The sequence below is a fragment of the Rhododendron vialii genome, chromosome 3a, assembly GCF_030253575.1.
Source record: "Rhododendron vialii isolate Sample 1 chromosome 3a, ASM3025357v1".
NCBI lineage: Eukaryota > Viridiplantae > Streptophyta > Magnoliopsida > Ericales > Ericaceae > Rhododendron > Rhododendron vialii.
Window position 1 is genome coordinate 33896387 of NC_080559.1, and position 25864 is coordinate 33922250.

General features: G+C 37.6%; 4 protein-coding genes across 6 annotated transcripts in view; 2 read left to right on the forward strand and 2 right to left on the reverse strand.

Annotated features, from left to right (window-relative positions):
• Window positions 1-25864, reverse strand: part of LOC131320229 (ribosome biogenesis regulatory protein homolog) — a 79454-nt gene that overhangs the window by 16035 nt on the left and 37555 nt on the right. The gene's annotated exons all lie outside the window — the stretch shown is intronic.
• Window positions 476-2765, forward strand: LOC131320233 (uncharacterized). Of its 3 annotated transcripts, none has more exons than XM_058350865.1 (6): window positions 476-716; window positions 750-770; window positions 923-1043; window positions 1177-1280; window positions 2257-2388; window positions 2469-2765. In XM_058350865.1, the coding sequence occupies exons 1-6, from the start codon at window positions 525-527 to the stop codon at window positions 2493-2495; spliced, it is 597 nt and encodes a 198-aa protein (XP_058206848.1). In that variant the 5' UTR covers window positions 476-524; the 3' UTR covers window positions 2496-2765. The 3 variants fall into 3 exon arrangements, with proteins under 3 accessions (XP_058206848.1, XP_058206849.1, XP_058206847.1); XM_058350866.1 differs by having other exon boundaries at window positions 476-713; XM_058350864.1 differs by having other exon boundaries at window positions 479-770.
• Window positions 4731-8083, reverse strand: LOC131320228 (probable sugar phosphate/phosphate translocator At5g25400). The gene is made up of 2 exons (XM_058350854.1): window positions 7502-8083; window positions 4731-5771 (listed from the first exon to the last, which is right to left on the reverse strand). The coding sequence occupies exons 1-2, from the start codon at window positions 7889-7891 to the stop codon at window positions 5109-5111; spliced, it is 1053 nt and encodes a 350-aa protein (XP_058206837.1). The 5' UTR covers window positions 7892-8083; the 3' UTR covers window positions 4731-5108.
• Window positions 13150-25864, forward strand: part of LOC131320226 (nuclear pore complex protein NUP205) — a 28791-nt gene continuing 16076 nt past the window's right edge. The window contains exons 1-19 of the mRNA XM_058350851.1: window positions 13150-13492; window positions 14370-14465; window positions 15138-15212; window positions 15333-15437; window positions 15570-15680; window positions 16385-16544; window positions 17378-17463; window positions 18846-18968; window positions 19064-19291; window positions 19655-19744; window positions 20834-20995; window positions 21411-21527; window positions 21637-21843; window positions 22705-22806; window positions 22933-23076; window positions 24031-24161; window positions 24250-24369; window positions 24608-24731; window positions 24890-25087. Coding sequence (XP_058206834.1) covers window positions 13352-13492; window positions 14370-14465; window positions 15138-15212; window positions 15333-15437; window positions 15570-15680; window positions 16385-16544; window positions 17378-17463; window positions 18846-18968; window positions 19064-19291; window positions 19655-19744; window positions 20834-20995; window positions 21411-21527; window positions 21637-21843; window positions 22705-22806; window positions 22933-23076; window positions 24031-24161; window positions 24250-24369; window positions 24608-24731; window positions 24890-25087 — 2520 coding nt within the window. The 5' untranslated portion in view covers window positions 13150-13351. The remainder of the gene's footprint in view (window positions 13493-14369; window positions 14466-15137; window positions 15213-15332; window positions 15438-15569; window positions 15681-16384; window positions 16545-17377; window positions 17464-18845; window positions 18969-19063; window positions 19292-19654; window positions 19745-20833; window positions 20996-21410; window positions 21528-21636; window positions 21844-22704; window positions 22807-22932; window positions 23077-24030; window positions 24162-24249; window positions 24370-24607; window positions 24732-24889; window positions 25088-25864) is intronic.

Sequence of the window (25864 nt, forward strand, 5' to 3'; positions counted from 1 at the left end):
CAAGAATGTATTTTATTTGGTACATAAGAGGGTCTAGACTCTAGAAAACAAAAACACATGATGCAGTAGCAATCAAGCCCATTGAATCTAGACATATTTGTTAAATAAAAAAATTAACGGATAATGTCATGTTTGGAGACATTGCATAAATGGTTTCATTTTTTAGGGCGAAAATGGCTGGAGGGTGGATAAAGCCATATATGGCTGAAGAAAGGGGGCACACCATTACAAGTTTACAACAATCGCGTGCCCTTTATTGTAATTTTGGATGACAATAGTTGAAGTCAACCTCCTACCGAATTAAAAGGAGGAGTGATTTTTCGCACTCTCTAAATTGTTAATCGCACTCTTAAAGACAACACAAAAATCAATATGAGTTGATTCGGAGAGTACGAAAATCAATTCCATATTATTTTTTGCACACTCCTCCGGAATGCGGTTAACATTTCGGAGAGTGCAAAAACCACTCCCTTCTGAAAGTTCAATATCTGAGTCCAGCCTAAACATCCGTAAGACTTGGGCCGATGAATATGGTTGGGCCAGATGGGCTTTCCATGCGATGTCGGAATACCCTCTCAACCCATGCGACGTCGTTCATCTCTAAAACCAAAGCCCTATATATCCTTCACGTGCACATCCTGTCCCCTCCACTTCATAAACCTCGCAATTCCTCTGCGTTGACAGGCCAAAACCCTAGCCTCTCTCTCTCTCTCTTCTCTCTCTCTCTCTCTCTCTCTCTCTCTTCGCTTAAAATCAAACAACAAACAATGGTAATCTCTCTCTCTCTCTCTCTCTCTCTCTCTCTTTCTCTCTCTCTCTCTCTCTCATTTCTCTGGATTCACTTTGATTATATCTGGTGAAATTTTAGAACTTGGATGGAAATTTTACTCCTTTTTCTGTATATATGTATTTGTACGTATAGACGGGCGAAGCAGTGAACCCTAAAGCATACCCGCTGGCCGATGCGCAGCTGACAATAACCATACTCGACCTTGTCCAACAAGCTGCTAACTACAAGCAGCTCAAAAAGGGTGCTAATGAAGGTCAACTCCACTGACATATATACACACATACACACGAGGGATATGTTTTTTATATCTTGCTGTTTTTATTTGTGCTGATTTGTTTTCTTTTGGTTTAAATTGCTGGGTTTTTGTTTTACTATTGGAATTTCAGCAACCAAGACCCTGAACAGGGGTATCTCGGAGTTTGTTGTGATGGCTGCAGACGCTGAGCCGCTTGAGATCCTTCTCCATCTTCCGCTACTTGCTGAAGATAAGGTAATGAGCTTGTACGTATTAGCTTGCAAGTACATGTGTAGTTGATTACTGTAATTTCAGGGCATGATTATTGGCAATTCTTGGCAAAAGTTAGCATCTGGTTCTATGCGATTCTGTGAAATGGTCAAATGGGTTTGACGTGATTCTGTGATGCTGTCATCTTTGTTGTATTTACATTGCCTAATCAGAATTTTGGTGTGATTTTAGTTATTTTGGTGGCTCATTCATGGCTTTTAGGTGCATTGAATCAAGGAAGTGGACGGTTAAGGGGATGTTGGGGAGTATTTTGATCGCAAAAATTATAACATAGTGCTTCTAAAGTTGATTTTCCCTTAAACTAGGATTCATATTGGCCTTTAAATTTTGTTGGCAAAGTTGATCTTCCAAATCAAATTCCAACTTAGGAACGGGGTACATGAATGCTCATAAATTTTCTGTTGCCTCTCAGTTGTGAACTGCTTTGTTTTTGTTGTTGTTATCGCTATTTGGGGTTAAGTATTTCAATTGATTTTACATTTAGTCTTTGGGCTATGTCATGCATGCACTCGCTTTTTCGTTGCTTCTGAAGTTACCTTAGTAAGTGAAAAGAGCTTCCTTACTATTCAAATCCCATGGCTACTCCAGGTGCAAGGAAACTGTGGTGTCCAATTGGTCTGTAACTTGGCATCTATGTTTGATGTCACAACATTGCTATAATTGATGAAGTTTTGTTCCACACTCGGTTGTCGTAATTGGATAAACCTTTTATCTTTGAGGCGATTGAGGGATGAGTGTCTAGGCAGTATGATTAGCAGAAGAACTAACTTAAAACAATATGGTTCGGACTAGTTTTGTATATTAGCTGTATTTTCCTTTCTTTCTTTTTTTTAAATATAAATATCATTGGATCTAGTTATATACAGAGGTTCTGTTTCAAGTAGAGGTTCCAGGGAAAGGTATCTGAATTCAAAGGTTGTGTTATGTTTGCATTTGGCAGAACGTGCCCTATGTTTTTGTCCCTTCAAAGCAAGCACTTGGCCGAGCATGTGGAGTCACAAGACCAGTCATTGCTTGTTCTGTCACAAGCAATGAAGGAAGTCAGTTGAAATCCCAAATACAACAACTCAAGGTACCTTGCCCTCTACTCTCTCCTTATATGAGGTTACGAATTCTAGTTTTCCTATTTATTTTTTACCTTGTGTAATACAGGATGCAATCGAGAAGCTTTTGATATAAAAGTTCCAACAAGCATTTCCGGTGTGATGGGCCTCTTGAGCGTGGGACTTGCTCCTTTGGAGGCTTTGACTGATGAAGTTGTATTACAGTATTTCTAGCAAGAGAGCTTTCCTTCTTCTTTTTTTGCTAGTACTTTTATTGTCTTTTCCTTGTAACCCCAAAAAAAAAAAAATTGGTACTTTTCTTGTACTACTTATCACATAATGTGAGAAACTTATGATTTGGAAGGATTGTTTTTATGGAAATTAGGATCAGTGCGTGTTAATCTCATATTCGTGAATTTCGTTTTCATAATTTCTCTGTTTGTCCTCTGTGTTTTTTTGTGACAAGTGCTTCTGAATAGTGCGTTTTCTCTTTCTTGGAAGTGATTGTACTGTCAGCTCCACTCTTGGAAATGATTGGTATTGTGCGATAATGATATGTTGCAATGTCAATGTTGTCTGCTCAATTACTTATCAAAAGAAAAAAAGTCTATTACCTGCTCAATTAAAGTTTGATTAAGTCATTGCATTAGCTACCAATGATTGAGCACTCTCTAGGAAAAGGTCAGTTGGGTGGTGGTGTTTTCATGGTGTACTTTGGCATTTCCTTTTGGAAACCATATATTTATTCGATAGCTTTTGAATTTGTTTTCATGTTCTATAAAATCAATTTCGAGAAACTAGACATGTTTTTTGGGTTCCTTGAAAAGTGAGTTATTTTAAGAAAATGATACGAATGGCGCCTCAAATTCCAGAAAGTGAAGAGTATAACGTCTCTAGATTTTTCTTAGACAGCTATTCTCTCATAATTAAAATTAATTTCCCAGAGAATTCTCCATGTGGAGTCTTCCGAGCCCCACAATCTAACACTGATTAGTTTAGTGAAGTTATAACCAATACAACAAACAAGAAGGAAAAGTGAAGGATAAAGAAAAAGGTAAACTCTAGATTCAGAAAGCCAGAAAGTTGCCGGTGAACAATGCTAAGGAAGTTGTCCAAGGCATACAACTTCTAACTGGAAATGGCACTAATTTTCTGGACTGTATTATCTAAAAGATTCAAGCTAGTAGACACAACTAGCACGAAGAAACATATTCCTGCGGAGCAATTCGTCGTGGATCAATTAAGGCAATCAAGATTCAAGTATTGAACCTTTTCCCTGCCCGGGCACTAACATGAATGTTCTCTTGTCGCTTCTCACGTGCACCACAATGTAAGATAGACTGCTATAGGGTAGAACTGACACAATCATGAAATCACGAACAAGATCGTGATTAGAAACTCACACATACCAGACCAATTATCTGAAGCTTGTAAATGATCAAAAGTCGAAGAAATGCAAAAAGAAAGCAAAGATTGTACTACAATCATCGAAGAAGTTGAAAGTACAATACATGCAACAATTCGAATAAGTTGAAATGTGCAACCCATTTCCTTAGCACACAGATAAGTTGAAATGTGCAACATCATACAACCACATAATTGTATAATGAGGTTTATCATTTAATTTGTAACGACACGACAACAGTAAAACAGATAGGTTTACTGAAGTTCCCCCGAAGAAGGAACGCGCCACTATTTTATATGGCAGGAGACGGTGCAAATATTACCACATAACGATACTCAGAATTCTTCTGCATAAGTGCTAATATCTTCTGTATGAGTGAAGTGCTCTTATCAAATACTTGAACAGAAGAAGTTTGACGGTCATCACCACACTTTTCAGGAGTGAAACTGTTGTTTCTGTAATACAGATACCCGTCATACGGGTGTCCAAAGAGACAACACAAGTTAGGAGACCATTGGTACCCAAGGCAAATACGTCTATGACACTGGAAAAAAACGTTATTTGTTATGTTCGGTAGAAACAACCTTATCATACGTCTGGGCCGGCTCCCCCCACACATCTTTTGACACAAAATTTGACACCCAATCTCAGCCATTCAAATCAATAGCTGAGATGATACTGTATTCTCTCCCATCTATCTCACTCACACCTAATCTCTCTCTCTCTCTCTCCCTCCCTCACGACAGCCTCCCCTCCCACTCCGGTACCTCCATGTCCAGTCGACCCCAACCCCGGCCAGCCACATCTCCAGCAAACCCCGCATCTTCATACCAGTTTGCGTAGTATAGTATTTGAATGTCAAGAACAAAACCTTAGCACTAAAATCATCGACCAAAAGAGAAACAGGATCAAAAAGTGAAAACAAGTAGTAATTGACATGAAAGAAGATTGAATTAGAACAGACAATGGAGGGAAGACACTTTGAATAATAAAACTGTAACTGTCCTGAACGACAACTAGATAAGCATCTGTAGCCACATCTTACGAGAGAAGACAAAGGTCTCTTGCATGAATTTGGAACAATAGGTCCTAGACATTGGACTCCACCCCCACATAACATGGAGTGACAATTATGAAGATAAAGATGTGAAAATAAGAACAAAAATGGATATAATATCTGAAATACTAAGACCACATTCCAAGGGGAAAAAAAAGAAGCTAAGAAACCCTATTGGCAGTTTAATCCAAAGACTGGATTCTCATCTCCCATCTTTGAAACACTTCATCTCATCTTCAATTTCCAAATTGTAGCAATCAATCAAATTAGAAGTGATTGCCGTGAAATCAAGTCTCTGACTCGTTTTTCCTCTCATTACCTGCCCCTTCTTTCTCATTATCCAACAACCTTCCGGCCTCTTCATCGGGCTGTCCAGCCTTCTTCTGTGCCTCCTTCGCCTTAAGAGCCTGCAATTTTGCATGGTTATAATATGCAACACCCAAGAATGCTACCCCGTACCCCAACAAATTCACTGGCGTCACAATGTCCTTAATCACTGACCACGAAAATGCAATCAACAACCAATCCTTCACCACCCCAGCCACATTCATAGTCAATGCTGACGTCTTCCCAACAAGCAAAAATACTGCTAGATTCAAAGCAAACGCACAGAGCGAATTGGTCCCGAAAATCCAGAAATCAAAGTGAAAGCTAGATGTCTCCCTCAGCAATGGGTACTCCACAAAAATCCATGGCACAGACAAGAAAACCAGGCAACAGGGCGCAACGTAATAAAGAGATGTAATAGGGTTCAATGTGATACCCTTCGAAGTCAAGAGTATCTGGATCATCACCAATCGAGTGGCCTCAAAAGCAACTGCACCCAGTTGGAGGACTACACCCCAGGTGTCAAACTTCGCCTCACCGTAGGCAGCGATGGCCACCCCAATCGAGATTGACACCATGTTGGCCATCGTATCAGACTTAAAATTTTCTTTCTTCAACAATACCTGGTATTGGACAAGGTTTTAGGAATTTTAATCCAAATCCATAAGCTAAATGATAATAACCCACAAACCATAAACACAAATTAATCCTGCAAAATAAAAAGATTCAACAAACGGAACTTCCAATAACAATCCTATGTACTCAAACCAACCTGCCACAATCATTGACAAATCCTCCCTTATGGGGGAATAGCTGTTGAATGAACCAAGTACTCGAGCTCGACTCGTGTTTAGCTCGGTAATATGTTTTTCTTAATGGGCTCGTTTCATAGACAAACCAGTAAGCATGTTTTGTTTAGAAAAACAAAGCTACAAAGTCAAGGCTATATCAATTTGAGTATTAAATAAACCAATTTCTGGAGCTTGTTATATTTTCAAACCAAAATCAACAATTCAATGCTGAGCTCGTGCCACTAATTTAGCAGCTCTACATTGGGTGAGAACCACACAAGTAGTGGGATCCACTTATATATCAATCTCATGAACCAGTAATGATATACGCACAACCATGAACCACCTTAACAGGTGCAGAACTGTTGGATCAGGGGGCCAATGACGCACCCACTTTTTGGTATATTTCATATTAGTATCATGTAATCTATGGTTCAAATCTAGGTTAAATTCAAACAGTTTCACATCATCGTATAAATTTTTTGGATTACTATCACAGACAAGTAGCAAGCATATGTGCTATTTAATTATTCGAAGAACAAAGAAATAACTCAACTGGTGCATTACACCAATATGATCTAACTTGTATGGTGTATTTTACCAAAACACAGAATACCTATATCACATAAATAAGTAGTATTCTTTTCAGAATGAAAATTTCTCTCTTATAGGGGCCCCCTCAGATCGAAATCCTAGCTCCAACACTGGAACTTTAAGAAAACCATTGACACAACTTTGGGTCAATAGTAGTGAGAAATTAGGTTGGGACTTCGGGTCAATACTTGTGGGAATTTGGCTGTGCACGAAGAAAACCAAACTGAGCCTTGTGTCCCCATCAATTGGGGTCGTCTAATGAATTATATTTTTCCGTTGAGTTCTGTCCAGGGCTTCCTGTTCACTTGGATAGAGTAAGTCCAAATCTACAAAGAACAGACCCATAAACTCCCTGTTCGCTTGGATATAGTAAGTCCAAATCTACAAAGAACAGACCCATAAACTCCCTGTTCGCTTGGATATAGTAAGTCCAAATCTACATAGAACAGACCCATAAATTATTCCGGAAATTGCTAATGTCAATAAGGTTTAAAAAGTGTGTTGAAAATTTTTCAGCTTTTTTCTCCGATTAGTGACAGCCCAATAGGCTGGCTGTCAATTACTCCCTCCGTCCTAGTTTGTTTGTCCAATTTCGACATCCGTGCATTTCAAATAATTGTCTATATCTCACCATCTATATCTATAATGTTGTACATAATTCCAAAAATACCATATTTTAGACAGATCTATCAAAGATCTATCAAACATGATCCATATTGCATATAATTTTTTTATAAATTGAAACGTATAGACAATTTTGTAGGAAGTCCCGAATAGTGCAAATGAACAAACAAATCAGGACGGAGGGAGTATTACGGAGCTACTTTAGGATTAGAATAATAAGAAATTAATTCTAACCAATTAGATCTATCAAGCCGTAGTCTTCCTTGCTGTAAATAAAGAGCATCTACGAAACGAAAACGAAAACGAAGCAAATTGTACAAAATAAAATCCGAAATTATTTTTACCCCAATTGAGTAAACGGCGACGGGCATGAGGGCCTTGAGCATCTGAATAAACGACACCGAGAGATAGATATAAGCGGAGTTAGAGAACCAGAGGCTGAGCGAGTACAGGGCGCCGATCGGGACGACGGACTTGAGGTACAGATCGCGGGACATGGAGACGGGCTCGACGACCCGGAAGACGCGGACGAGGAGGTAGGCGATGGAGGAGCAGAAGGCCATGTGGATCATGGTGAGGGAGATCGGGAAGGGCCAGTTGAACATCTTGCGGTCGAGGATGTACTTGTTGAACACGATCACGGTGAAGCTGAGGAAGATCCATATGGCCACGTACGTGTAGGACACGACGATCTTCCTGACTACGCCTTCGCTTAGGGCTCCTCCTTTTCCCATCGCGAAAGACACCCTAACCCTAGATCGAGGTTTGGAAGTGGGATTTTGTGATTTCCGTTTCTCTCTCTGGTTCTGATGAACTGTGGAGGAGAGAGAGAGAGAGAGAGAGAGAGAGAGAGAGGCGTTAGAAGTAAGGTGTACGAGGTGGGCTTTTTATGGGCCTTGGGAGTAATTTTTTGTGTTTGACTTTGAAAACTTTCGAAGTAATTAAAGTGGCAACTAGAATAGATGATCTTAATAAAATTAAATTAAAGTGCCAGTTAAAATTATTATTATTATGTGGCGTCCGGCTACCATTTCCCAAAACAGTGTTGGGGCATCATGCCCCGTTTTTTTTTAAATCCTTGGATCTTCTCTTTCAATCTCAATCCTTGAATCCATTCCCCCCTCTCTCTCTCTCTCCTTCCTGTTAACCTCTTATACCGGTTAAAATTATTTTGAAAGGAAAATGATTTTGTCACTCCTTTTTTTATTAACTTCACATTCCTGTAAGTGTATTTTTGTAAGGAAGTGACATTAACAAAAAATGAGTGGCAAAATCAGCAGTCTTTTGAAAACACCAAAACGTTGAACTACAGCCTTTAATTGTGGTAAGTATGCCTTATTTTGTGGTAAGTATCAGCATAAAATATGATAAAAAAAAATCAATGTTCATGGTAAGTATAATGGTTTTTTTTTGCTGAAAAAACGCAAAATCATCTTACTTTTTGAAAGTGGTTTTGATCCAATGACCCAGATTAATCTAAAACATGATCTAATGATCCATATTAAATGGAGGCACAACGCCCCCAATACCCCGTTGGGTCATCATAGAAATTTTGTATTATGTGACGATTGCGTGTCGTTGCTTTGGGTGGCCTTTTGTGGGCTGGCTTTTAGGGCCCTTTTTTTCTTTTTTTTTTGAGTTTCAAACTTATTTAATTTTTTTTCCCGCCAAATTTTTGTAGACTATCAATTCATCTATTTACAAAAGTTTGAGACAAAACTGACAAACGCAAAAAAAACATAAAAAAAAACAAAACTTAAAAAGTCAAAAAACTCCCAAAAACTCCTTAGACGAACAAGGTCCCTAGTTTTTGCTCACGGTCTCGATGTTTAGTTTGGGATTGTGCTCTCAATTCTTGAACTTACAAATTTTAGTGGTTTGTTAGGTTCTTGAAATACAGTTTCAAGCTTTCACTGCTTTCCTGCACTTGCATCCCCACTCCCGTCCGCGCATTAGGTGACAAGGTTGGATGATTTTTTTTTTTTTATAATTATTTTGTATTTTTTCAAAAAAAATTTATTTCTCTAATCATTTTGCAATCAGGAATTGCGAATTTCAAAATACATATCATATTTGAAAAGCCAACATTTTTCCTTCTCTCTTTTTGTAATTGTTTTTTTCCCAAAATAATTTACTTCTCAAGTCATTTGCAACGAGGTATTGCGAACTTTAAGAAACAGATCATGTTTGAAAAGCCAGTTATTTATTTTCTTTCCTATTTTTTTGTACTTGTTTTTCAAATATTATATATCTCTCAATCCATTTTGGGATTAGAAAATTAAGAAATGGATCATGTTTGAAAATAAGTGAAATTATTAGTAAATTGATTTGCATTTTTTTCCCTTTCTTTAATTTATTAACTTTTTCAAACATGTATCCACCTTTTTTTTTTATAATTGTTTCAAGAGAAAATCCAAGGTGAAAGTAGAAAATAAAAATGCATTACCATAAAATAAATAAATAAATAAAGAGGGGGTAAAGTAACACCTGTATTGTATCACCAGCAAGCATGGTATTTTGTTTTCCCAAAGTGGGACCTGTAGCACTTTTAGTAATGCACAAACTAAGTAAAGTTTAATTAATAACATTACTGTAATTTCATAATTTATTATTCGCTTTGTTAATGAGTTTTTTTTTTTTTTTTTGCATCAAAGAAGAACTTCATAGATAAATAAATAGTCAAAACAAGAAATAATTTGCACTCAAGAACTGAAAACAAAACCAACAAGAACTAGAAGATTACAAGAAACGTAAGGGAATACAACAAGCATAACTAAGATAGACAACATCCAAAGCAAAAGAGATCCATTAAGACGATTAACTGTTGTCGAAAAGATAGATAATATCCGTTTATGAATGAATCCCGGTAAATGCAATAAATCTTGTCAAAGAATATGCTTGATAGATTCTGGTACGATCACATATTGATAAACATAAACGGAAGATGAGATGTCTCTTGTGGGAACTACATTAGTTGACTTTTAGTCTGTTCGCATTCAATGTGGCATCTCATGATTCTCATGCATACAAGGGGACTGCAGTACTACATCTTTTAATTGTTGCCAATTGGCACAACTGACATTAATCAGTGAACGGTATCACTGTAAAATTCCGTTAAGCTTCTTATTTTTTGTGGCGTGGAGACCACACAAACACAAGTTAAAAAGAAGGGTTGAGATTCATTTGATCTAAGGGCTAATGTGAGCTCTCAAACCCTCTTAAGAAAACACACTCTTACAAATATATTACAAAAATGTCATCGATTCTGTTTACCCAAATCAAATTTTATCAGAATCATATAAAAGAAAAAAAAAAAAACCTACTTCTATTGGTGTTTGGGTCTCTCTCTCTTTCAATCGACACCGCTCTTTCGAATCTCCAGCGAAATCTTTTAAATCTGGGCCAACAAAGCTGCGTGAATGTTCCTTACCCGATGAAATCTTTCAAATCTGTCGAGTATCGTGGATGGTGGGAGCTGGGCCAAGAAAGCTTCGCGAAAACAAATGTATTTGGGATTTTTTGGAGTTTATTGGGATTTTTTTTTGGATTTTTGGTCTATTTTTTTTTGAAGTTTTGGTGTTAGCAAAGGGGGTCTAACAAAGAAATCATATCCATTTGGAAGAAAGCCTACGAGTTGCGTGGACGGTGGGTAAAGAAAGAACCCTAAAAGCAAAGGTATTTGAAAATTTTTGGAGTTTACTGGGATTGGGATGTTTTTTGGATTTTTTGTCTCTGTTTTTTTTTTTTTGGAGTTTTGGTGTCTAAAAGCAAAGACAATGCTCTATTAGGATCATTGTTGGCAGTTTTTGGTATTAGAAATGATCTTTATAGCGAGCTTAAAATTTTAGTTTGGAGAGTGCCGTAAGCATGGATAATTATCTTTTGTGCCACTAAGAAAAGGATCATATACTACACATTAATAAATCGATTTAGTGTTTGAGCCACTAGCTAGCAAGTGATGGGCAATTTCAACTGGGGTGCGTAGTGCTGTAGGCACGGATAAACACTAGTCTTTTCACAATTTCAATTGGGGTGTGTAGTGCTGTAAGCACGGATAAGCACTAGTCTTTTCACAATATAACACATTTAAGTCAAAAAATAAGGGGAAATGATTTTGCCATTCCATTTTTTGTTAACGTCACTCCCCCTGTAAGTGCATTTTTTTGCAAAATATACTTACAGGGGAGTGACATTAACAAAAAAAAGAATAACAAAATCAGCAGCCAAAATAAGCACTTATTTTCCTTAACAGAACCGAACCGGACCTATATCTTAAAGGATGGTAATACATCTCAATTGGCACAAACTAACATTAGTGATTGGGCACATTTTTATTTATTAAAATAACTAAAACCCATACAATAAAGCTGATGTCCAAAACTAATTTCTCAGGGTTTTGTTGGGCACCGACAATTCGATATTCCAACTTTCTCCTTATGGTTGTGGCCTCGTAGTTTGGTTTTGAGTGGCGAGGAGGAAATGTTGAAATAAATAAATATCTTCTCGAGTTTAGTCAAGCTTTTTTTGAATTTAGATGTGTCTTCGGGCAGGACCATTTTGCTAGTATACAAATAAAAAAGGGACCACTAACGTTGATAGAGAAAAATATACAGCGGCAATCAACACGCACAGATTATGAAATTAAATTATACGATATATTATTTGGCAAAATAATATTTTACATAGCGTCCGTGTTGTCTAGAGCAATTACAATAGAAAACAACAACGAGCTGTACATACAACTATTATCTATTATTTAGGGAGATTTAGCCAAAAATTTCTCATATTTATATTTAATATTTATTGAGTCCTGGTTTATGACTCCTTTTTTTTGGGGGTAATAAAATCATTGAGATCTTGCTTAGAAGACTAATAAGACACTGAGACTGCAAAAGAAAGAACTCTTAAAGCTATAAACTCCTACCAATAATGTCTTTTGATGGTAAAGTTAGTTCCAACGCAAATTCAACTCAAACCAAACGTAACTCAAATGTCTAATGTATTTTCCAATGCTTTGGTAAAATTTTCAAATATTTATAGGCCAGTTTGACCGACCCCCATGCTCACCCTAAACGCAAACTGTGGTAAATTTGACCTTAATGATCTTGTTAACTGTAAGAACCAGATTTGTTACTATCTGAAAGCAATGTATCTGATTTAGGCTCCGTTTCATAACACCTTCTTACAAAATAAGTACTTATTTTATAATTTTAAACTAAAAAATAATGTAAATAAAATTATTATTTTTAATTTTTTTGCACTGTATAAAAGATCTCATCGACGCTTTCAAATAATATTTATATTGCATATTTTTAGAATTCATTAAGCTCATTATTTTTGAGCTTGAAATTGTCTTCTTAAAAAATAAGTACTTAAAACTTGTTATGGAATGGAGCCTTCGTGGGATAAATACAACCGTTTTTTTCTAGTTTTTTTTCCCCCACATTTTGCGAGGGGCTACGCAGTCGCCAATGAGAATTTTGATATTTTTTTGTTTTTTGCATCAATAATTTTTCTGTCTCAAATGCTACTTTGCCCGTTGCAAATAATCACAGAGTATTTGTGACAGAAAACCCGTCACAAAACGTATTTGCTATACCCCATCCGCCTCCCCAAAATATTTTCCTTCTTATGAAACATCATCTACCGACTGTAATCTAATCAACTATGAGCAAAATTATTCATTCAAAAGCTTTAATAATCAGTTAAATAATAGGTATTATAGTCTGTCGTTCAAAAAAGAAATAAAAGTAGATTTTACTTTTATGTTGTACGTAATTTTGATGATAATTCTACTTGAGGCTAGTAATTTTTTAAAAATTTTAAAAGAAAACATAGAGGGCCCATTTTTTTGGTTGTAGTACTTACTTCTTAATGAGCCAACGGTCTGCGGACCGGACTAGGAAAAAGGCGCGTGCACCGATAAAAAAAAGGAAACGGCGCGTGCTCGGATTATATATAGGAAACAAAAAAAAACCAACTGCAGTAGCGTAAATCCTCCAAAAAACCCCCACAGACGCCCGCACCGAACCCTACTCTCTCTCTCTCTCTCTCTCTCTCTCTTAAAACACTTCTCAATTAGGGTATTTCCCGCCTTCATTCACACACTGCCCCGTGCCTTCTGAGCGAACAAGTCGAAATCTGGAGGTTGATTCTAGGGTTTCAGACACCAGAAGCGGTAATACGCAAGCACAATGGTGTCTCCGAAGCAACTCCTCTCCACAATCGAGTCCTCCCTCCTCGGCCCAACCCCTCCGACGCCTTCTCAAAGGATCGAGCTCATGCACTCCATTCGCCTCTCTCTCCCCTCCCTCCAGTCCCTCCTATTTTATCCGGTATCACCGCGGCTCCCCCCCCCCCCCCCCCTTCTCTCTCTATCTACACACACATTATAACATGTTTTGGTTACTGTTCAGTCTCAGAACAAGAAGTGGAAATTTTCTTTTGAGTTTTGTTTTTCTTTATTTTTTCTCGGAAAGAATCCAATTTTGTGACTGCGCTAATTTTCTTTCCCGAATTGTCGAAAACCACATTCGCTGAACTTTAATAGAGCATGGAAAATAAAAACGAGCTTTTAGAAAAAGTTTGGTGTCTCTCGAAGTTTTTTCTTTTTGTCAAAGCAAACAACCCAAGTTCTATGTTTTCTGTACACGACGTGGAAAGTTGCCTGTACATTTTTTTGTTTTGGGTTGAAAAGAGCCCAAATTTTACGAAGGCCCCAAAACTTTTTTCCCGAATTGTTGAAGAAAACCATATTCGCTCAACTTTGATGGAGAACGAAAAAGAGGAGCTTTTAGAGAGAGTTTGGTTGGTGGGATGGATCCAGGATTAGAATTTAGGGTGCCAAGCTAAAGTTTTGCGATTATCTTGCAAATTATTGAATGATAAGAGAAATTATGTTTTAAATGTCTGAAAATTTATTACTCCATTCAGTTGCGGCCATTGCAAGTCCAAGTACTCTGACAGTTGCTAATTCAATTACTTGGATTTTTATGAATGCACTAAAATCTGAGTTATGGAAAACAATATTAGCTCAACTTCAACAAGGTATGAAAAACGGACTGTTAGAGAAAAGTTTGGTTGCTGGGATGGATCAAGGATTACGATGTATCATGCCAACCTAAAGTTTTGTGGCTATCTTGCGATTGTTTGAAACGATACTCGTGACAGTTGCTAAGTTTGAAAAGTGGATCTTTTTTCTCTTTTGGGCAGCCTCCAAAACCATCTGACCGAGCTGAAGTCCAGTCGAGAGAAGTCAGGCTTCCGGATTCTTCCCCGATTTCACTTGATGATCAAGATGTCCAAATTGTCAGTTTGTCTCACCTTTGATATGATTGCACTTTCAGTCACAGTTGTATTGTTTTTGTTGTGTGCATTACATTGTGTGAAAAGCTATTTACTTTTGGAAGAAACTTCATGGATATGTCCCGGTAAGACAATCTGCCTTAGTGGCTTCTACTTTCGGAAATAAGGCAATATAAAGCGTTTGATTTCACCGTTAACTTAGTTGCTGCCTAGTGTAGGCAATAGAATGCCTAATACTTTTGCAGCACCTTTGTCTTAGGTTTTGGGCCACGATCTATGACCAATCTTGCCCTATTACTGTAATAATGCTGCAACCAGTATATCGTTATTGTCCTTGAAAGGTTCTATGGACTCCTCTGTACATATCCTCTTCCAAAGAGTAGTTACAGCTACATCTATCCCCCTATAGTAGTAAAAGGTGTGTTCAAAAACTGTGGTGTCACATTAACAATGTCAAAACACAAGGCGGGTTTGAAACATACTCGTGTGTACGTATATGTGTGTGTATATTTGCATTGTCTTTGATTATATGCCATGAAGATGATACCTGATATTGATCTTTTCCCATTTTGAGTGATTATTGGGTGGGTCTTTCTCATCTATGTTCTGTTCTTATTTTGTCATTATTCAAGTCCTAGACTGACAAATTATATCTTATGTTCTGCTGGAATATAGGCTCTGAAATTAAGTGATGATCTCAACCTTAATGAAATAGACTGCGCGCGTTTGCTTGTCTCTGCCAATCAAGAGGTAGACTTCATTATATTTGGTGACTTATGGCATACTTGTTGATATGGATGTCCTCATATCTTGTTACTGATAAAAAAATTGATGTCTTTGTATTTGTTGGTTTTGTTTTCCCCTTCCTAGTGGGGCTTATTGGGACGAGATCCAGTAGAAATTTTGCGCCTTGCAGCAGGGCTTTGGTATACAGAGAGAAGAGACCTCATAACAGCACTTTACACACTATTAAGGGTATCTCTGCTTGTCATGTCTAACAACACAAGTTGTTAGGGTTAGAAATTTGTTTTCTTCTCCTCATTTTTTTTTTCTTCTTAAATTTGTTTCCTTCATTCTTGGTATCTTCTTTTTGGTACGATTTTGCAGGCTGTTGTGCTTGACCAGGGACTTGAAGTTGATCTTGTGGCTGACATTCAGAAATATCTGGAAGATCTTATTAGTTCTGGGCTTCGACAAAGATTAATTTCTCTCATAAAGGTTTTTGGTTCTATTGTCATTCATATTATTATACTATGCTTCGTAAAGCAACTATGCCTCGTAAAGCAACAAGTTATTGTGCCATATGGGTGTCTGAAGTTCCAGGAACAGGGACCTGATTTTTCAAATTAGACTCCCTATGACTTGCGCTTTGACTGAGTTTGCTGTGATAGTGTACCAGTATAGATTAGTCTTAAGGTTGGGGTCCAGTGATATGTTTGTTATAACTTATCAGTTGGTTTTGGAAATGAGGATTTTAGCGGACAAGTTGTTAAGATGCCTAATTAGGAACCATAGGGCGTAGACAAACCACTATTGGAGCTTTGAGGTATATTTGGGTATTGGATTTGAGGAAGGAAATTGAAGGGAAAGAAAAAAGATCAGAAACAATGAAACGTTGGCTGGTTTAGAAATTTGAGGAGAAAATTAATAGGTACTTTATTGAAAATCCATATTTTGTGGTTTGTTAATTCTTGGGTTTTCTTTTTATGGAGATGTATGGTCCTTAGGTTCCCTTTTGAAACAGTTGCATCATTTCTTCTGGTGACGTGATGCGCAAGCTAAGAAACATGTTTGTTGTGGTGGGATTCACGTGTCTCCTTGGAATTCTGCTGAATGCTAGACTCAATTGGTAGTGAATTTTGGTAATCTGCTGCAAACTTTTTTTTTCTTTTCTGTCTAATGGTTTTATTTCTCAACTTTAGGAACTGAATCGAGAAGAACCAGCTGGTTTGGGCGGGCCTCACTCAGAGCGCTATGTTCTTGATTCAAGAGGTGCTCTTGTGGAGCGTCAAGCAGTTGTTTGTAGGGAAAGGCTGATTCTTGGCCATTGCCTTGTACTTTCTATTTTGGTCGTGCGGGCAAGTAAGCTATATAGAAACCCTTTTATCCATTTTATGCCTTGTTTGAGTTGGTTGCATCTTGCAGGTCTCAATGTGTGGCTGCTTTAACCATTTCCCACTAGTAATTAACTTCAACAATTTCATGCAACCTGATTTACTGCTGTTGATATTTATATAAAGGGGAACATACTGCCCAATTCTCCTTTGGAACTCATTTCCTTAACCATATTTTGCACTTTTAGGGACCATAAGAAGTTTTTCGTATGAGAAATTTCCCTGCGCTTGGAAAGTGAAAGTTATGAATTTTGTTGGGGAATATTGTGGAATAAAACAATGAGAAGTTTCTTAGTCTCCCACCGGGAACGTAAATATTGTTTGAAGAAGATAAGTTTAATTGAACTACCTATGGTTGGTTACAGGAATTTATTAGAGCCTTGTTCTTTACTAAATTCTTGCAAATTTTCTGTGATCTCTTTTTCTTCCACTGGGTTTTCATTTTTTTATTAAAAATCACACCACTCCATAGTTCCAGAGCCAATGCATCCATATGTTTCATTTGCAATTCCATAGACAACATCCTTTATATCCACTTCTTGCTAACATATTGTCTGGGCGATCCATTGCCATCAGCTTATTTCTTCAGTTTAGATACTTGTTTTGAAGGCACATGCAAATTTCACCTCATATTACCGTAGAATTATATGTTCATGGTTGAACATTTTAGGGGGTGGAGTTAGCGATACTGTGGAGGGGTATCCTGTTCTTTAGCTGACTTCCTGTTGAAACTCTCAAAGATAATATGCTTTCCCCCGTTTTTAAAGACCTTTAAATATGGACCCCCTTTTGCTCTTGCAGGCCCAAAAGATGTGAAGGACATTTTCTCCACTTTGAAAGATAGCTCTGCTGAACTTAATGGTAGCAATGACACCCTAAAGCATCAGGTCTAATTTTTTTTGGAACTGGATGAGTATATTCTCCTGTCTTTTTCGGCCTTGAAAACAAAATGATGTTATGTACATACTAATTACTATTACAGTATCCTCCAGAGAGCTTGGAGATCCTTTTCATTTTGTCATAGAATTACTTGAACTTCTAGTTCCCGAATGCTATATTCAGTTTGATTGTACTTCATCTATGTTTAGGTTCCTCACCCTGCAACTATGCCATAGCTCACAATAGAGATGACAAACCTTCCTTGATTCAGGTGCAAACCACGAGAGGTGCCACCACCTTACCTGCACACAAAAGATGAGTTTCCATGTCTATAGGAATTTCGCACTGCCGTTCACCCCATCTATGACCACTCTACAGAAATTAAGCTTCAGCAGCTTTTGATCTTCAATCTTGCTCACTGAAGGAGATTTTGGCTCTCTTTGGCAAACCACGGCACTCAATGACCAATTTAGCGACAGGTGCTTCCATGGACCCTGTATAACCCTCACGAAGAGAAAATGACCCGTCTTAATTCCACACCTCTGCCCCCGATGGCAACTCCCACTGCCGATTTTGACTCACTGTTTGAGATATTGTTTTCCAGGCACATCATGTTGGACATATCCAACCTCCCCACAATAAACCCCCACGGATACCTAGTGAAAGACAAATTGAGTTCAAAGTCACACTCTTCTCTCTGATTCTGTGAGGAAATTGGAAATTGAAGTCTAGGCCAAGAGGGAAGCATAGCCATCTAGGTGCAGGTCTTCTGCTGTTTCCTCCATGTTAATATGATCCGAACGCTGGCATGGCACAAGCAAACCCACCCCTATGGAACAGGCCTGGCATCTGTTGGCTTCTAATCCTATGTGGGGCAAGATCTTTTGTCGACTATTACATCTTGAATATGAATTTATGTTGAAGGATTGTAGCTTTGTTTCCCGTTAGTTGTTTTGTTTCTCTTTTTCTAATTTATCCTCTTTTGATAGCATATGCATACTAAATGATGTGCCAACCTCTTTATAATTTTGTTGACCATCATGACTATAGGCACACTTTAAGAAAGAGGGGAAACATTGCTTTCTGATGAGTTAATAACAAAGAAAAGATTTGAAGTGAACATAAAAGAATGTAAAGTTTTTGAACTCCTGAACAAGTTTAGATGTATGAACATTGTGGGAGGGATAATGGCCAAGGTGCTCAAACAGTGGTTGTGGTTGCAAAACAATATCTGTTTGGATTACTGGAAACCTACGATTTATTGCACTCCATGCATGATAGTTAATGGGTATGTATGTACTTAATGTAATTTTGATAAGTTAGCTATCGATTTCATTTTTTATGGTTTTGTGTCCGGTTATTGTATGATGTGTTTTGTTTTTCTTTGCAGATTGCATATAGCCTTCTCTTTTCTCTTGTTATCGCCGTCATATCTGATGCATTGAGCACAGCACCTGATAAAATGTCTGTCTTATCTCGCGATGCATCTTTTAGGCGTGAATTTCAGGAAACAGTAAGTGAACGACGTTTTTTTTTTTCTTCCCATTTTAGCGGTTGAAATAATCTTATTTATAAATTATAAGTTGGTCATATTTTTGTTTGCTTTAGGTAATTGCTTCGGGAAGTGATCTAATCGCTGAGGGCTTTGTAGATTGTGTACGACTTGCATGGGCTACACATTTGATGTTAATACTAGATGGAAATGATACAAGGGAGAATGTACCAAGTGCTTCACCTAGTGACATTGGATATATTTCCTCTTGCTTGGAAATAATTTTCTCAAACAATGTGTTCCAGTTTTTCTTGGTTAAGATTCTTCAAACTGCCGCTTATCAGGTTTGTATCTTTTATCATATCTGTCCACTTACTGCAAAAAGATTAAAAAACCGCTCTATTTTTCTTATCATTGTACATCAATAGCCACCTCTGGCCCAGTTATTCCTTTATTATTATTTTTAATGGCCTGAATGTCGTATTTTGTTGTTCTGTTAATGTTAGTACAAGGGACATTAAAATACATTTGTTGTTTCTAATACTTGCTTATGCTTAGAAGATCTGTAAGTAATTGAATCAACATCTTTGGATGATCAAATATTTTATTCGGTCTTGTTGCGATGATAATATGTTGTTTGGTTTTCTTTGTGCTGGAATTCGAGTATGTCTTCATAGTTATCATTATTTGTCTTTGAATTTCTACAGAATGATGATGAGGATATGACCTATATGTACAATGCGTATCTGCACAAGCTTATTACATGCTTTCTTTCTCATCCACATGCTAGAGAAAAGGTATGTGGAAATTCTTTCTTTTCTTGATAGGGAAAATTAATTGACTTGCTGTAGAGAGGTAAAAATCCCTGTGAAATGGGGATGTTTTTTATGAAATGCCTGAAAACAGATCAAAGATGATTCCGTAGACATTTTCATTCCTTTGATCAATGCTTTGGAGATATATATATGTGTGTGTGTGTGTGTAACAATGAAATGGCCTTTTATTTGATTTATTTATCGTTCACTTTTGTTAAAAGGAGGTGACTTTGCTTTCTAGTGTTCAGTATTTATTTACATACTACACGTCATGGTTAAGACGGTTAGGGAATTTAAACGTTGACCACAAGTTGGTATTACTTACCTCAAACTTGTTTAAGTTCTTGAAAATAAATTATGTGCACGAGAAACATCATCTAGAGGTGCCAATAGAGTGAAAGCTAAATTGACATTATCCCTTGATTCCAATATGATTTTGATTTTGTAATCAATAATTTGAAATCAAAGAGATACTCTTGGTTATTTTTGTTGCTACCTCAACAAAAACTGGTAGAACGTCTACATGTACCACTTGCGATCCCTTTGGCTGTTTTATGGTGTCTTTGTGCATTTGGGAAGTTCTTTATTTATCTCTTTTTGGTACCATTTTGGTACTGTGTGAGTTTCCTTGTGGTTATATTGATACTGTCTGTGGGAAGCTGAAGTTGTCAAGTGCCAGAAAAATCTCTCCTTTTTGCATGCTTTTGTACATGTGAAATGGGGGAAATGAAAGACTTCTGTTGAAGGAATGCTACGATTTTTCAGCCACGACATTGTGTTGAAGTGCTTATTTATTTGTTGTCTCATATGCAGTTGTTTCGTGGCGGTCCCTATAGGAAGTCTTGTGTCTAGATTTATTCTTAACCGTTTCTATATGTTAGCAAATTAATATTTCCCGTAACTTCTCCTTGTTCTATTTTCAACGTGTCTGTGTTCACCTCTTCGCTTCGTCATGAATGTTGCCTCGTCTTTTATTTTTTGGAGGACTAACAGTATATCTTTGAAGAGTGCCGAAAGGGGTAACTTTAACATCCAGAGTATAGGTCATGATTGTTTTACTCTTCCTGGCAGGTTAAAGAAACAAAAGAAAAGGCCATGACTGCACTTAGCCCCTACCGCATTGCTGGGTCACTTGATTATATGCATGACAGTAGTGCGCATTCTCAACAAGCTACTGAAACAGCCCCTCAACCCTTTGTGTCTCTTTTGGAGTTTGTGAGTGAAATTTATCAGGTCAGTTGGTTAGTTTTTGAGTGTATTTTATGACCCTTCTCGTAAATAAAATATTTGTTGGCAGCGCTGTACTTGCCATGGGTATTTACTTTGTTGGAGTTATATGCTGAAGCCATTGAATGCCCTGAACCTTAAAGTCTGGATCTGCCAACATGCAAGTATTAGCTTGAAATTGGAATGATAGTTAAACAATTGGTTATCTAGCATGATGCATAGAAAACATAAATGTAGGAATGCAATGGTTTTGTCAACTCTTTCAGTGCTAACTAGAAGTTTGACTATGGTTTTGAAATCTTGTGCTCATTACGATATTACTTGCTTTAGATCTATTGCAGCACACTTTTCTCTCCCTCTCTCTCTCTCTCTCTCTCTCTCTCTCTCTCCTGATTACATATCTTGTATTACTCTTAATTAGAAGGAACCAGAGCTGCTGTCTGGCAATGATGTCTTGTGGACATTTGTGAACTTCGCTGGAGAGGACCATACTAACTTTCAAACTCTAGTGGCCTTCTTGAAAATGCTGAGTACCTTGGTATGTAAAAGCACATGGGAGTTACCTCCGTTGCATGAGAACAGTTGTTTTTATCAAGATGATGCAATTTTATTTACTTTGATTTCTTGATCTTTTTTTTTCTTTTCAGGCTTCTAGTCAAGAGGGAGCTTCAAAGGTTTTCGAATTACTTCAGGGTAAAACATTTCGCTCTATTGGGTGGAGTACTCTGTTTGATTGTTTATCAATCTATGAAGAGAAGTTCAAACAGTCCCTTCAAAGTCCTGGGGCAATGTTACCGGAATTTCAGGAGGGGGATGCAAAAACACTTGTTGCATATTTGAATGTTCTGCAGAAGGTCTTGACTTGTGTTATTTTGTTTTCCGAACTCTTAACGGTTCTTTTTGATCGGCTTGGAGCATTATACCTCTATTCTAGGCTTCTAATTTACTTATAGTTTGCTCTATCAATCAAGATGATAGTATCTATGAACCTATCATACTTCTAAGGAGGTGCCATTTCCACGAGGCAACGTTTTGGACGCGCAGTAATTGGTGATGTTCTGCTAACAATTAAAATCAAAACAATGTGAATTCACACCTCTTAATACTCCTTCAGGCTATGTAAATCCAGCAACCCAAAGCCTAACACTTCATGAGTGTTGGGGTTATTACATTTCAAAATAGATATTAAAGGATTTTGTTCCCCCAATTTACCCAAATAGGAAATTTAAAGGTTTAAATATAATGATATAGTGCTATATCAATAACATTGTAATATTAGAATATGGACCAGTTGTGATTATTTACACTTATTTCCAGAAAATGGTTATTTGAGTCTTATAACTTGTATCCATGTCACAACCGTGACCGTAATTTTTTTCCTCTATTTCTAATATTGCAGTTTTGGCCTCGTCTCTATTGTTTACTACTTGCTCTATGCTTTTCCTTCTTCTCTCAACCTTTTTATGGTTTTTTTTTTATATTGTTTATGTGTCATTTAATGCTAAATAGTCTTAAATCTTCCTTTCTTTTCTCTATGAGCATGAAGGTTGGAAGTCTAGTCCCATTTTTGCCATCAATAGGAAACTTAGTGCTGACTCATGTTTCCTTTCTAGATGATATGCACTACTGCTCTTTTAGAGAGATATTATCTTGTGTTGTATCCATCTCAGACCATTTAGATATGGCTGATTCGATAACTGTTCTCCATGTTACAGGTAGTGGAAAATGGGAATCCCACTGAAACAAAGAACTGGTTTCCTGAAATTGAGCCATTGTTCAAGCTCCTCGGTTATGAAAATGTGCCTCCTTATTTGAAGGTGCTTATTGACTCCATCTTTTTGGTTTCTCTAAATGATCATTATTCGTCCCCTACATAGAAGGTTAGAAGCTGCCCCTATATTCTTCTGCTAATGGTTGTCTTGTGCATTTCATCTGGTTGTTAGGGTGCTTTGCGTAATGCTATAGCTACTTTCGTTCGAGTTTCTCCGACATTAAAGGATACTATTTGGAGATACCTTGAGCAATATGATCTTCCAGTTGTTGTGGGGCCTCATCCCGGGAGCAGCACACCATCCATGACAGCACAGGTTATTATTATTATTATTTTTTAAAATAGATTAGCAGCACTTAATTTACTTGCCATTGATATTCGTTTATATTGCTCACAGCTTTCTTCTCTCTTGATGTACATAATTACCCTAGTTTAGTCTGATCATGCTTGAGCTTGACCTCGGCTATTTTATATTACAGTGTCAAGTCAAGCTAGGCTCGAGCTTCTTAATCACCAGGCGAGGCTGAGATTAAGCTTGATCTGCTAATCCGCAAGTGAGCTTGAGCCGACCGCAAGTGAGCTTGAGCCGAGCTTGAACTAAAATAGTTTCGGCAAGCCGAGCTCGAACACACTAACATTCAGCCTATGTCGGACACAGACACGGATGAGATAGTGATTCTCAAAAATGGGGCCACGGACACTGCGTGGGCCACAATATTTTTTTAATAATCTTGTTGGTTATGCAAACCTACATTGTAACCACTAAATATTTACGTTAGGATTCCTATCGAATGGATAATCGACCGATGTTGTATGCCTATTTACATAAACATGTTATTTTACACTTCTAGTTCAATACTTTTGGAGTTATAAATATTTACAAAGGCCACGCTGCTGTGTCCCAGTTTGCCTGTCGTGGCCCACCAGAAAAGATGCTAAAATTAACTGGACATGCCATGTGACTTGTCCCATAGGTATGTTGGCCTGTCCCTGGCATATCGGGTCCTTGACATGGATACGGCAACCTCTAGGTGTGGTGGTGCTTCCTAGCATTCAGCTCACTTGCAGCCATAGGACTTGTATTGCGGGAACGGGAAGATTCAACCTTTTCTGATTTAGTAGTGTTACGGCACAGTGTTGTGCATTGGGGAGTTTACATTGGTTTAAGTGGAAATACAACTGGATATTAGATGCAATCAGGATTTAGATGCTTAAGGAATTCCATTCAAGCAAATTTTAATTCGAGGTTTTTATACTATGATTGCTACAGGTGTATGATATGAGGTTCGAGTTAAATGAAATAGAAGCAAGAAGAGAACAATACCCTTCAACAATATCTTTCCTCAACTTGTTAAATGTGCTTATTTCCGAAGAAAAGGATGTCAGTGATAGAGGGCGTAGGTACTGGGCCTTGATTTCCTTTCAAGTTGTATGACATTTTTCTTTCTTTTGTATGCTTCACTTTAAATCTGGGTGACGTGTTTTGCAGATTCATTGGAATTTTTAGGTTCATATATGATCATGTGTTTGGTCCCTTCCCCCAAAGAGCCTATGCAGACCCTTGTGAGAAATGGCAGTTAGTTATTGCTTGTCTCCAGCATTTTCGAATGTGAGCACCAAGAAGTGGCAGTTAGTTATACTCTATTTCTACTTCTTTCGATTGATTTTGTTGGTGTCATGGCATTGATTTTAATTTTCCTGGGCTACATAGGTTGCAAGACTTTGCCTTTTCACATTCTGCGGTGGATTTAGATTATTGTCTTCCTCAATTTCTATTCTTTAAAGAGCATCATCTATCAGTTGGTAAAGAAGCTAATGTCTGTTATGCAACAAATTACATTGTGCAGGATACTAAGCTTGTATGACGTTGTGGATGAGGATGTTGACAATATTATTGACCAATCACAACCCTCAGCAGTGGCCGAATCTGCTTCATTTCAAATGCAGCTGCCTATCATAGAGTTATTGAAAGTATGTATTTATTCTTGTGGTTGAAGTCTTGCTGCTTATTCTCCGCAAATGAGATTTTTCACTGCTGGTTTTTGTTGGACTGTCTCCTTTTATTTATGATGTTTCATTGACTTTGGCTCTTTTGTTAGGTAACAATATTTGATGATAAATTTTTACAGGATTTTATGAGTGGGAAAATTGTCTTCCGAAATGTCATGGGTATTCTTTTGCCGGGTGTTAATTCCATCATTTCTGAACGCACTAATCAAATTTATGGTCAACTACTAGAAAAAGCTGTAATGCTTTCTTTGGAGATCATAATCTTGGTCTTGGAGAAGGACCTAACAGTATCTGATTTCTGGCGCCCTCTCTACCAGGTATCTAATGTTTCTGGGTTTTAAGTGGTACTTAGTATTTGTTTATCCTAATACAAGCTTCTCAAATACTGTCTTGGAGTTGAAAGTTGGTGCTCACTTGTGCATTGGTAATGAAAATGAAGCACAAATGCGGTTTTTGAATATTTTAGAACAATGATGTGTGACTTTTACTTGATCCTTGATTTGTAGGAAGCAAAACTTAAACTGGATTAATTTGTCAGTTCATACCTGTTGCTGGGTGGAAGACGGTATGTTGAATAGGGGTCACGCCTTAAAAGTCAATTAGATACGGGAGATGCAGTTTATACTGGAGTGATGAATGGTGACTAGGGGTAGGTGTCCATTGTCCTATAACTCTCGTTATCACAGACAAGAGTTAGGGTTTGTATATCAAACAAGTGATTAGTGGATGCTGCCAAAGGGCACTCCTTCTCCCAAAGTTACGGGGCTATTTTGCCAAAGAACCAATATGCCTTTTTCTTTTGCATTGGCATTTTGGCTTGATCGAAAGGAATTCCTATCACTGTGTTCTTTAGCAGTGTGGAGTCGTGGAGGCTCCTATGATTTGTATACAAATTAATTCTCCCCTTTGAGACCCCAAAAAATGGACAAATTCCTTTTCTCTTCCAATTTGATGTTCCAATATCTTGTCATTTTCCCCAAAGGTCAGCGTATTCAGGGCCAATACGTGGTCACATTTTTACACATTTGGATGGAGCAAGGGATTCGTCCTAGTTCATGGCCTATTAAAGGTCGAAAAAGTGACAGTTTTTCTCA